General features: G+C 43.6%; 1 protein-coding gene across 1 annotated transcript in view; it reads right to left on the reverse strand.

Annotated features, from left to right (window-relative positions):
* CPS1 (carbamoyl-phosphate synthase 1, mitochondrial) overlaps positions 1–11,772 on the reverse strand; it is a 99,202-nt gene that overhangs the window by 78,034 nt on the left and 9,396 nt on the right. The window contains exons 2-6 of the mRNA XM_009329645.1: positions 10,372–10,481; positions 6,074–6,218; positions 4,870–4,959; positions 4,101–4,157; positions 1,548–1,640 (exon numbers count right to left, since the gene is read on the reverse strand). Of these exons, the coding sequence (XP_009327920.1) occupies positions 1,548–1,640; positions 4,101–4,157; positions 4,870–4,959; positions 6,074–6,218; positions 10,372–10,481 (495 nt within the window). The remainder of the gene's footprint in view (positions 1–1,547; positions 1,641–4,100; positions 4,158–4,869; positions 4,960–6,073; positions 6,219–10,371; positions 10,482–11,772) is intronic.

Here is an 11,772-nt window from a genome sequence, read left to right on the forward strand (position 1 = left end):
GGATGTGAAGTAAATTAGGTTCTTCCACCATGAGCAAAAAGGGGGGGGGGGGGGGGGGGGGAATCAATCACTCCTAATGTACAATTGATAAGCAGATTCCTGATCTTACTGTATCCTGATTTACATGAAAATAGCTGTTGGCAACAGGCAGATTACCATGTCCAGTAATTACCAACATTGAACAGCTTACTTCATTTTCAGCTTTATCTGTGTTGTGCTTTTTAAGCCTATAAAATGAAGCTATAAACATAATGAGACCACCAAAGCTCCATTGATCTTATTATATCTCCCTTTTAGAAGCTATTTGCAGCATCTTTACAGTAATACTGTCTTAGTAATTACAGAGTTTAGCATCAGCAACCTTACCTATTTCTGAGTTACTGCTCAAAATGGCTCCACCTGCATCTTGCAATCACAGATCACAACCTCAATAAGCAATTGCCATCATTCTGTGTAGCAACAAGGCCCTGACTCAAAATACAGTGGAGGCATTGGCATGAGTTGGTGAGATCCCCAAAGGTGATATTTCAAGGCGGCCTATGTACACCAATGGCATCCCAGGTAACCAGTTAATACTGTAAATCCAAGCCTGGATGGAGACTGCACTTCAAATTCCCACTTGCTCACCGATCAGTCTGTTCAGGATTGCTTCGCACTCATGCCACTAACACACCAGCTTGTGTGCAAAACAGTACACAAGCAACTATTTGCACAGCTCTTCCAGAGCCTCACTGATCTTGAAGGAGTTGCGAACACCATAGTAAGCATGGAATTTGTAGAAGGGATAAATACACTCAGTTCTCACTTCAGTCAATGGGATTAAGCACCCAAGGCATTCTTTATCCCACAATTAAATCCCCAAAGGGTCCACAACTTAAGACATTAGCCCTTGCATTGGAACAAGAATAGTTACTATTTTTAGTATGGGCCTGGTTTGCTACATCCTCGTGATTTGTAATGCTCTTCTCAGCTTGCAGTTGAACATAGTTTGCATGCCCAGATTACAAACTTAACGGCTGTTCTGTACATATCTATAGACAAAGCAGCTAGTGCCAGTAATATTAGATCCAGGGGATTCCTATCTTGGTCTCTTTTTGAAATCTACAATATCTTCTGGAATCACCTCAACAAAATTATGCCTGAACACAGATTATCAAATGTTATTGTGAGCTTTCCTGAAATTTATTTAAGGAAAGCAACCATTATTTTTATTAATTCTTCTTATGTTTGAAAGTGTCCACCATATGCTAAGTCTAACTGTATCCCCAGTACTTCTCAATCCTGGCTTTGTAACACACAATCCTCTGATCAGAGTACTGTCCAGCTCAACACACCTCATTTTACACGTTCAACACTACACCTAAGGAGCCATGGGGATTCTACGTGGATGGTGTTGAGATGACAGTCCTTCAAAGGTCTGGAAAGGTGTATGGTTTAGAAAAGGTCCCCAAATTGTTTGTTCAGAAAGACTGGATGATCCCTAGAGCAAATGGGGAGCAGTTACTACCTGGAGTGTACAGCCCTGGGACTACAGAAGAACTTCTCACCTTTGTTGAAACTTCTGCAATTAAGTTTTGCTTATTTGGGTCTGCAAACTCCATGGGTTGACCTTCAAATTCAATCTTCCCAAGTACCGTACCCTGTGGAAATACACCAGTAAACAACAAAGCATGAGCAAAGGAGAAGCTGTGAACACTGGGACAAGGTGCTGACAGGCACAGCAACTGGAACAGCTGTTTAGAGATGGTTTCTTGGCAGCTTATAACCATTCCTAGCATCTTCAGAAGTTTATGAGCCTACCTCGGTACCAAAAATCTGTTTAAAATCCTTCATTCAGGGGAAAGGCATTGTCAGCAGTAAAATTTGTTAATAGGCAGTCTGGCAAGCTGTCTAGTGACAGTAAAATGGGTTGCCTTCCAAGAAGATCAGAATTCAGATCACCAAATAGCTGTTGTGTAGATCTGGGAGTAATCCACAAAGCAGTTAAAAGCTTTTTGGTTTTGGAAACCCACTGTGAGGTCCTTAGCCACCTCCTGTGGATAGCTACAAGGCGGCAGAACTGGGGTAAGGAAAAGCTATGTAGGAGGCAGGTCAGCACAGCTGTTTTCCAAATAAGCTGTTAAAAAAAAAAAATCACCTCCAGCAAGCTCTACTCTTTATTGCTGTTACCACCTCACAGAAACTAGGACACTCTTGCTCTGCCAGCAGCATACCCTTCTCCACCTTCTCCTCATTAAAGCTCTCAGTGGAAAAATCCCTGTTTTGGCTTTGCCCCACTCCTGGAATAAGTGGGATTAACCTAGGGTTAACCTCTTCTCATCATGGGGACAGGGTGTGCAATACAGAACTTTTCAAGGATGGAAGGGGAAAGTAAAACAGAAGAAGTCAATATTTTGTTGTAACTTTTAACACATAACATTTTCATGATAGAACATGTTAAACTCAGCTCACTCTGTGGATATCAGACCAGCGTGCACACCAGGATTGCTCATTGGGTTTAGCGGTATTTCTGTGAGATACTTCCATGGTTGGCCATACCTGAAGTATCCTTGCCATTTTCCTAAGGCAAGAAAGAGCCAGCATCTTGCAGTGCCATGCGCACTATTAAGGGTAAGTTTTAAAGACAGAGTTTTGCTCTTAACAGTGGCTGACATCCTATCTCATCTTGAGTAGCACCTTCCACCAAAAGCTACTCTGGGCTGCTTTGCGTGGAGCAGAGCTGAAAAGGTCAGCATCATCTTAAACAAGTCAGGTTCTTGGGAACCACAGAAACTGCTGAGTGCCACCATGCAGTCAGTCCCATAAATGCTGATGACAAAGCCCTAAAGCCATTGCTCTCAAACAGGAACCTTGTGTCTTACCTTGCTCCCAGATTATTCAACCAAATGGTGCCCTGCATTTACCTTTAGTCCAATTTAACAAGTCACTGCTCATTTCTGCATTTATCATAATGAAGCCCTGTTCTCACCCCCAATTTGTAAATATACGTGGAGCAAAATAATAAGCAATTTTTTTCAACCTGAGAAACTTGGGAGAAAAGGTTACATTATGCATTATTTTAAAAGCCATAAACCAATACCACTCAGAGTCCCAGTATAATGGGCATTACTGCCATACACTGCTAAGTTACAGGATAAACATTGAAAGTGTATTTACTTTGGATGAAAGGAATGCTGATCCATTAAACAGTGTGTCTCAAGAAAGTAGAAAATGTATTGCCATTTTCTATTGTATTAAACTGCACTTGTCTGCTGTTTATAAGAGCAGGACAACACCCTATCTTCCCATAAGAATTCATTTCTACAAATATTCCTCTATTCAAGCTGGGTCATTCATATTTTGCTCTGTGGAATGACAGGGGGTGTGGGCTTGGACTGCAGACTGCGAATTGGTCACCTAAAGAAAAGAGCAGCTTCAAATAATCCATTACAAAAGAAGAGCCTCCAAGATGCATTTACATTCAGACTGGCTTTGATCACTGTTTTAGCCAGTGTGAAATGTACCTAACATTAACCTCCATTGGGTAACATAATCCTGCTCATGTCCTTCAATTGTCAGCTCTTGGAAACCAGAGAAGAGTAATGACTATTAAAAATCATAACAGGCTTCAGCCAAAAAAAACCAGACTGAGTTAGGAATCTAGCTTAGGTTATTGTAGGTATTCCTTTGTCTCTGAGGAGCAGGAGAATTTCCACTGACCAAAGGTGGTGCTCTCTGTGAACTAATATCCACAATATCTCACAGAGTTGTTGCTCTCTCTATCTGAGGCAACACGTAGTTGACATTGCTACCTGTTGTGTCTGGCACACTAGTCTGACACAGCTACCTGAGGCCTTTCATTTACATCAGCTTCTGCTGGTTCACTTATGTAGAACAGGAAACCCAGAGCAGAGCCAAGAAGAGGGGCCTCCCTGGGATCAGAGCATTGCCTCATCTGTACAGAAGACACAGAGCCTTTGGAAGAGCATGGGGACCTGAGCAGCATCTGAGGTCAAGGCAGCCCAGCAGTAGCATTGCTACCCCAGGTTTGCTGCACTGTTAGAAGAAGGGCCCAGCAATAGCAAGGTTAATGCAACTGGATCAAGGGAAGCAGATCATACCTTGTCACGAATTAATTTGGACAGCATTCTGGTATCAATCCCATATAATGCAGGCACCTGAAGAAAACACAAGAGAAGGATAAGTTGGAGAACAAGCAGCTAAGACAGAGGAAGACAGCAGCCAGACCACTTTGCTGAGAAGAACATGTCCTTGTTTAAGGAGCTCTGGCTCTTAGCAGCACTATTACCAAGGCTGCCTCTCTTCCAGTTCTTCACTTCTCCTCCCTATTCACACTCATAAATAGCTTAGTTCTTCAAATCTAGATTCTGCACTAAAAAGCACAAAATAAAAAGCTCATGTGGCAAATATCTGTCTCATTTCTGAGTCCCATTTTGCCTTACTTATGAACATCTATCCCTCCCAGCCATCACAAGTCAGTAGCAGTCTACTGATACATCCTTGACTCCCACGGCTTCAAGTCAGTGGGGTTCTGGCAGCTAACATCTCTTGAGGTTACAACCTCTAGGAGCAGCACTACAGAAATATTTGATGAGAGAATAGAATATAATGTGTATCATTTTTATGGAGAAGCAAACATCCCCATTTAATTAACATTCCTTCTGGACAGACCTTGGAAATACCATTGCACTCTGAAAAAGAGAAATGGATGAAGAATCAGAGAACTAAGGAACACAGAATGAGCCCAGTACAGACTGGTGAAGACATCTGAGGAGAAGAGTGGTTACCAGCTCAAAGCCAGGAGTTCTCTCCCCTGTTCCCATACATACAGGTCCATTCTCATAACGTAGTTATCCCTAGATTGCTCACCTGTTCTTCCTGCAACCACTCTCCCAGGCTCCTAGCAGCCTGCCAGTGGCTGTACTCATTGCTGTAATCTAGCACCAGCAAACCTGAAACCTGCAGAGAGAAGAAATGTCATTTTGCACTGAAGGATCACTCTGTACTTGCCCTATACTTTCTGAGTTTTCACTATTCATCCACTGCAAACCATATCATGGACAGGACACAAGGCTAGGCAGACATGGTATGGCTGCTCTTATATAACAAAAAGATAGCAAAACTGAGTCTCCACAGGGGAGTGCACAGAACAGGTACCTGGCAAAGGATAAAGACTTCATGCTCTATCATGATTGTACCTGGGCCCTTTTACTTAGAAAATTCATAGAATAATGTGGCTTCCAGGTAACTAAAGCTGCAAATTGCGTTGAACTGAGAAAACACTTCTCGTGAGAAAGAAAACGGAAATTTAAGTCAAGACAAAAAATTTTATTTTGATTCATTTTTTAAGAAATGAAAGCTTAAGAAATGAAAGTTTAAGAAAGCTTTTCACTTCTAAGTGACATTTCATTTCAAAAGTCAGCTCCATTTTCCAGTGGAGATAGGTAGCTTATAAAGGAGTCATTTCACCTCAGGACAGATAAAGCATTTCACTGGTTCTGCAATTACATTGTTTTGTTTCATTTTTCAGTACTGCCACCACTGCATGGACACAGCCCTGCTCCTAGCCAATATCCCCTGTCATCACAGTGTAAATACTGGTTCCTGCACTAGTACGTACGGCCTTCTCCACACAACTGTCACCTCCCCTGTTTGTGGTAGTACAGGCATATAGAGAAAAGCCTCAGCACACAGAAACTTCTCATTCTCGCTGGCATTTGATCTCTCTGTGGCAACCAGTCCTGGGCAAAAACAGATAAATATGAAGCAGAATGGAATGTGGATAAAAAGCCATCCAGGACAGCAGTTCACAAAAACTGTAGCATGTCTATCACTGATGAGAGATACACCACTTTCAGACAGCACATGGCCTGGTACAGAAAGCAAGATGGATTATCTTTTGCCGCCACTCCTCCAAAGGACAATATCCAGAAGAAGAAAAAGAAAGGCTGAGTATCATTGATTCCTTCTAACTTCTGTGAGGTTATGCATTTGTAAACTCTTGTGCATGCACACACACACACTCAGGCTGCTAGCACCACCCTTTGATCAGCTCTGTGTCTCCCACTGTTACCTTGATCCCGTCAGACTCCAGAAACCTCCTGAGGCCCATTTCGTCCAAAGCAGCCGTGTCAGGTACTCCACCGTTCCCAACTATGGGGTTAGCCAGTGTAAGAATCTGTCCTTTGTAGCTGGGATCTGTCAAGGCTTCGGTGTATCTAGATGAAGAAGCAATGGAAAAAAAGTACATTGGTCTGGAGTTGAAAGGAAAACAAAAGAGCCGGTGAAAACAAGACAGGTCTGAATTCCCATATGACAAAAAGACAGAAATGGTATTCATGTAAAAGCATTCTCAGTATAAAAGCAAACACATCTGTGAATCTGCCCTGACTTTGCCATCTGTGATTAACCATTTGGCACTGAGAACAAGGAAAGGCTTTGGCTTCTCATGTTTCATTTAAGAAAAGCACAGGAACTATTACAAACTCGCACTCCTTGTGATTTAACATAAGGTAAACAACTACACAAAGTTCAGAGCGATCACAGAACTGCAGTAAGTGCATGGCATATCACTTGACCCACAGATAACAGTTTGGGCTCGGTCATTCCCTGGGCACACCATGTGGGCAGTGCTTTGTCATTGCTGTGCCCTTCCCTCCATATGGTGTAAGAACTTGCTCCTCTCAGTGGCAATAGAAAGCTCAAACTGAAAAGCCGATGATAGACAACAAGAGCTGTTTGCCCAGACTTGGTCCCTTCCCCAGACTGGAGCTTGCAGGTCTCGAGATGTTCAGGGCTGTAACTGCTCTTTCTGTGGGGAAGCAGGTAGACAAATCTATGCCTATCTTTTTGTCTGGGGATCAGGGAAGCAGCTGTGAATCATCCTTGTGATTCCTCACTACTACTCTGGGTTCTTCTCTCCTACCTGCTCTGTCAACAAACCCTGCCCCGGTACCACTTCTGCAGCTTCTTCCAGCAGAGGCCTGGCCTCTCTTCTAGGGAATCTCCAGGTTCCCACCCACAGGACACCATACATTTCACCTGACAAGACTCCTAAGTGCTTCGAAGGTGGTTTGTGTATCTCCAAGAAGGCAAGTTGAAGGCAATGCTTTAGGATTCAGCAGTCCAGCCTGGTCACAAGGCCCCAAAGAATGTCCTTGTATCTTTAGCCCAGGCAGAAGCCCCAGGAACAGCAACTTTGTACAAGCACCTGCCTGAATATCCTCCTCAGCAAGGACAGATCTAAAAGCGTGATGGAATGTTCTGCAGTGGAAGATCAAACCTAGGATTTTTGCAAAGTATCAGTTCTGGATCCAGAAGATCCAGTCTCACTTTTAACCCCAAAAAGCGGAACAGAGTAAACATGATCTACATGCCCATGCTCCTATTCTTCAGCTTCAAATTAATAGGCAGTCCTTCACTTTCTCCCTTATACCGTAGCATACTGTTGCAGCAATCCATTAAAAAATTGCTGTCTTTCAAATCAAAAGCAGCTGTAATTTAGCATTAGATGAAGTTATCCACACAAATATTTAGCCAAATGCATAAAGACACTTCAGGATGAATCTGCCCTATACAAAATATAATTTACTATTGTCATTATTGTTTAAACAATACATAGTTGGCAACTCCAGCCATCTACCAGATATCAGCAAGTCACAAGAGACATTTTTATGGAACATCAGACTTACTGCCAGAAGATTAATTGTCAAACATTGAGAAACTCTTCACAAAACCCGGAGTGGTTGCAGGCAGATACAGACAATGCAGCACACCAGCCAGCTCTGAGAAATGACATGTCAAATGAACAATGGCCATGAAGTATTTTCAGGTAAGCCTCTCCTGCAGTTCAAATCTATACTTCCTGCTGCAGGTAAACAACCACACAAAGTGCAGTGTGATCACAGAACTGCAGTAAGTACATGGCACGTGCACATTTGGCATTGCTTTCTCCTTCTGAGTCAATTGGTTATGCTTCCAAAAGACTCTTTGTTAATGACAAAGCTAATGTAATTAACCTTTGCATGTTATTTGTAATCAGCAAACAAGGACAGAGAGCCATTGGGTTTGGCTGGGGTATAAAGGCAAAGCTCTGCACTGAGACTCAATGCCCTTTAAGCAGGCACAGAGGAGCAGATGGGAACATGAGCTCCAAAGATGCTGCAAGGTCTAATCCTTGCTGTGCCTGCCCAAAGGCCTGCCTGATTTCAGTAAATTCCTGTCAACCAGTTCTCTCACTAGAATATCATGGGAAACACACACAGACTTATTGGAGGCAAATGCATTTACTGAGCTGTTTCAAACATGGAAATATTTTATGGGTTGTAATTCTTCTTCTTTCTTAATTGGAAATCGCCTCTTCTTTTTTGTTCCTATACCAAACAGATGGCTGCAACACTAGGATTTTTTTTTTTTGAGCAAATGTTTCTGAAAAGTTCATCCTCATGCTTTTCTAATGAAAATTCAACATTCCACCCCCAAAACAGTGCTCTCTGCCCTCTGTTCCAGAGTAATATGACAACATTTCAGGCAGCTTTAGCTACTTCAAGCTTGAAAGCTGTATGCACATAAAGTACTTTGCCTCCCAGTTCTATGGCATGAATCAGAACGTGGGAGTCCAGATGAGGACACAAGGTGCAGAGCAGCACATTAATCATCCCAGTACAGAGCTGACCCCACTCAGCATCCAGAAACACCCACTTCGCAGAAAGCAATGGTCTGAGGCTTAACAGCAGCCATGACAAAATCACCCCATACTAGCCTCTTGCTCCTTATACTGACAAATTGCTATGTGCCCAGACAGTCTGTAAAAGGCCCCAACCCTGGGCATCTCCTTCACACAGGCACTTAGCCTCTTACTCTGTCAATGATAAGAGGTAGCTGGGTTCCTCTGGATACATAAGGCCTTGATCTCTGTGCTCAGGAGCACTAGACAGAGCTACAAGGTTTCTTTCACTGGACAGCAATTCCTGGACTCCTAGCAAATCTGTCACTTTTACAATCTGCAACAATGCTGCAAACTCTTATCTTCCTCTTCTCTAAATCAATCAATCAAGGTCATGATCCTGGAGAGCGCTCTGAAGATACAACCTTACATTTTGAGTGTTTCCTCCATGCCCATATGCTCCCCAGCACAGAAGACATCTCTCTTTCACAGGCATCCTCTTCAAATCACCAGAAAATGAGCAAACACAGCTTCTGCTGCCAATGTAACATGTGGAGAGGAAATTAATCCATCAGGTCCTCCTTGACTTTTGTGATGTGACAAGATTTATTGCCCATAATCTATCACCGAGAAGAGAACTCTGGTGCCCTCCATCATTCTGATCTATATTAAACAGTTGCTTGTTGGCAGGTATATTAACACAGCCAGTAATTAGTGCTGTCAAAATACTTAAATAATTGCCTCCTAATGCAAAACTTTGCAAACAGATTCCCCTCCACAGCAATTTAACATTCTCACCAATGACATCATTTAAAAACTCATTCTGTGAGTACTGGTTTCTCCAAAGGAGAGCAGAATTTAGGCAATGCAAGGCAGTTGGACAAAGACAGCTATGAATGACTGCAGAAAAAGCTCAAGCACCAACAACCTCAGAGCTGTCTCACCTCCCCAGGGGCATGTCCCCTTCCTAACCAAAAGCCTCATTCCTCTGGGCAGATTTCCTCTGCTCAAGCAGTTCAACAAAAGCACCGGCAGCATTTGGCTGCCACCCTAAGTCAGCCACTGGCTTCTACCACTCAAGAGGACAGACAGTCATGCTAGGATAGGCATGAATCTGATCCTACCCTTTAGCTGGAAAGGGCACAGAGTTTAAATGCATCCTTAACTGTGGTATGAGCAAACAAATGTCATAAGGGATGGGTCATATAGGTGACCAACTTGGGAACCTCAGGATTTAAAAATTTTGCACTCAGAAGCCAAGTTCCATTACCCAGAAGGCTGTAGATGCTTCAAACCTCTATATTTGATCAGGGCACTGGAGGGGGAACAAAGACAGGTCCTCTGCTCTGACTCAGCAATGGCTGCATTTCAATGGGAAGTGATCGGATCCCTACACACCTCACTATCATGGTTAGTTTTATATCAGTCTTTAAAATCACTCATCACCACAAATGCTATGACACAAGAGGACGGCCTGAAGTCTATCAGTCTATTAACTATCAGTCTATTAACTATCAGTCTATTAACTATCAGTCTATCAGTCTATTAACTATCTTTCTCTCTGTATCCCTGGACCACGGTGTTTTCTTATACAGAACACTACATGCTTGGATCAGGACCCTACGAGCTTGGAAGAAGCAGCTTTCACACTTTAACAAGCTCCCAGAGAAGTTTTATTGCTTATATCTCATTTGCTTTTGCCTTACCCAGAAAGACCAGTGTTGAATACGACTTCCCCTGCTGTGGAGGATGGATAGCCAAAAGAATAGCCCTTCATCTTCGTCCCATCTTCCAGCACCAAGTTCGCTGTCTGCGCCTAGAGAAAGGCACATGAAGAGACTCAAATACAGGAGGAAAAGGCTTGATGTTTATACAGGTAACACCTAGGACACCTGCCTTTCATGCCTCACATTGTAAGTATTCCTGCCCCTCTCCCATTCCCAGCTGCCAAGATACTGTCTCTTTTACTAGTCTCCTGATGCTCTTTTTCTTTCTAACACTGAGGAAAGAAACACTGTGCTCCTAATGAGGGCAAGGCAGCTGGCAAACCTCACCACAAGCAGAGCATGTGCTGCTATTACTGTGGGATCACCCTTCTGTATCACTTTGTTCATTTCTTCCACCCATTATATCTTGCAATTAACCAATATCATAACTCTGTAGGGACACCTCTCTCCTCAATGTTTGCTCCAGGCTTGCTGCTGAGTACTCTGGCTCTCATCCAGTTGTGACCTTTGATAGGTACTTAACTTCTGTTGCAACTGTACAGCCAAGCCACTAAAAATAAGTGTATGCTTAGTTGGACTGGTGTCAGATGGCAAAACTCAAAATACCAGTCCATTCTGCTATAGGACACAAGAAGAGAGGAACTCACAGATCAGACAGACACTTGTGGTCTCAGTTACCTCAGGGATAGAATCATAGAATCATTAAGGTTGGAAGAGACCTCTAAGGTCATCGAGTCCAACCGTCAACCCAACACCACCATGCCCACTAAACCATGTCCCTAAGCGCCTCATCTACACCTCTTTTAAATACCTCCAGGGATGGGGACTCAACCACTTCCCTGGGCAGCTTCTTCCAATGTTTAACCACTCTTTCAGTAAAGACATTTTTCCTCACGTCCAATCTAAACTTCCCCTGGCGCAACTTGAGGCCATTTCCTCTCGTCCTTTCGCCAGTTACTTGGGAGAAGAGACCGACACCCACCTCGCTACAACCTCCTTTCAGGTAGTTGTAGAGAGCGATGAGGTCTCCCCTGAGCCTCCTTTTCTCCAGGCTAAACAACCCCAGCTCCCTCAGCCGCTCCTCATAAGACTTGTTCTCCAGACCCCTCACCAGCCTCGTTGCCCTTCTCTGGACACACTCCAACATCTCAATGTCTTTCTTGTAGTGAGGGGCCCAAAACTGAACACAGTATTCGAGGTGCGGCCTCACCAGTGCCGAGTACAGGGGCACGATCACTTCCCTGCTCCTGCTGGCCACACTAGTTCTGATACAGGCCAGGATGCCATTGGCCTTCTTGGCCGCCTGGGCACACTGCTGGCTCATGTTCAGCCGGCTGTCGACCAACACCCCCAGGTCCTTTTCCGCCAGGCAGCTTTCCA

Source organism: Pygoscelis adeliae, unplaced genomic scaffold, assembly GCF_000699105.1.
Source record: "Pygoscelis adeliae isolate BGI_AS28 unplaced genomic scaffold, ASM69910v1 Scaffold7, whole genome shotgun sequence".
Lineage (NCBI taxonomy): Eukaryota > Metazoa > Chordata > Aves > Sphenisciformes > Spheniscidae > Pygoscelis > Pygoscelis adeliae.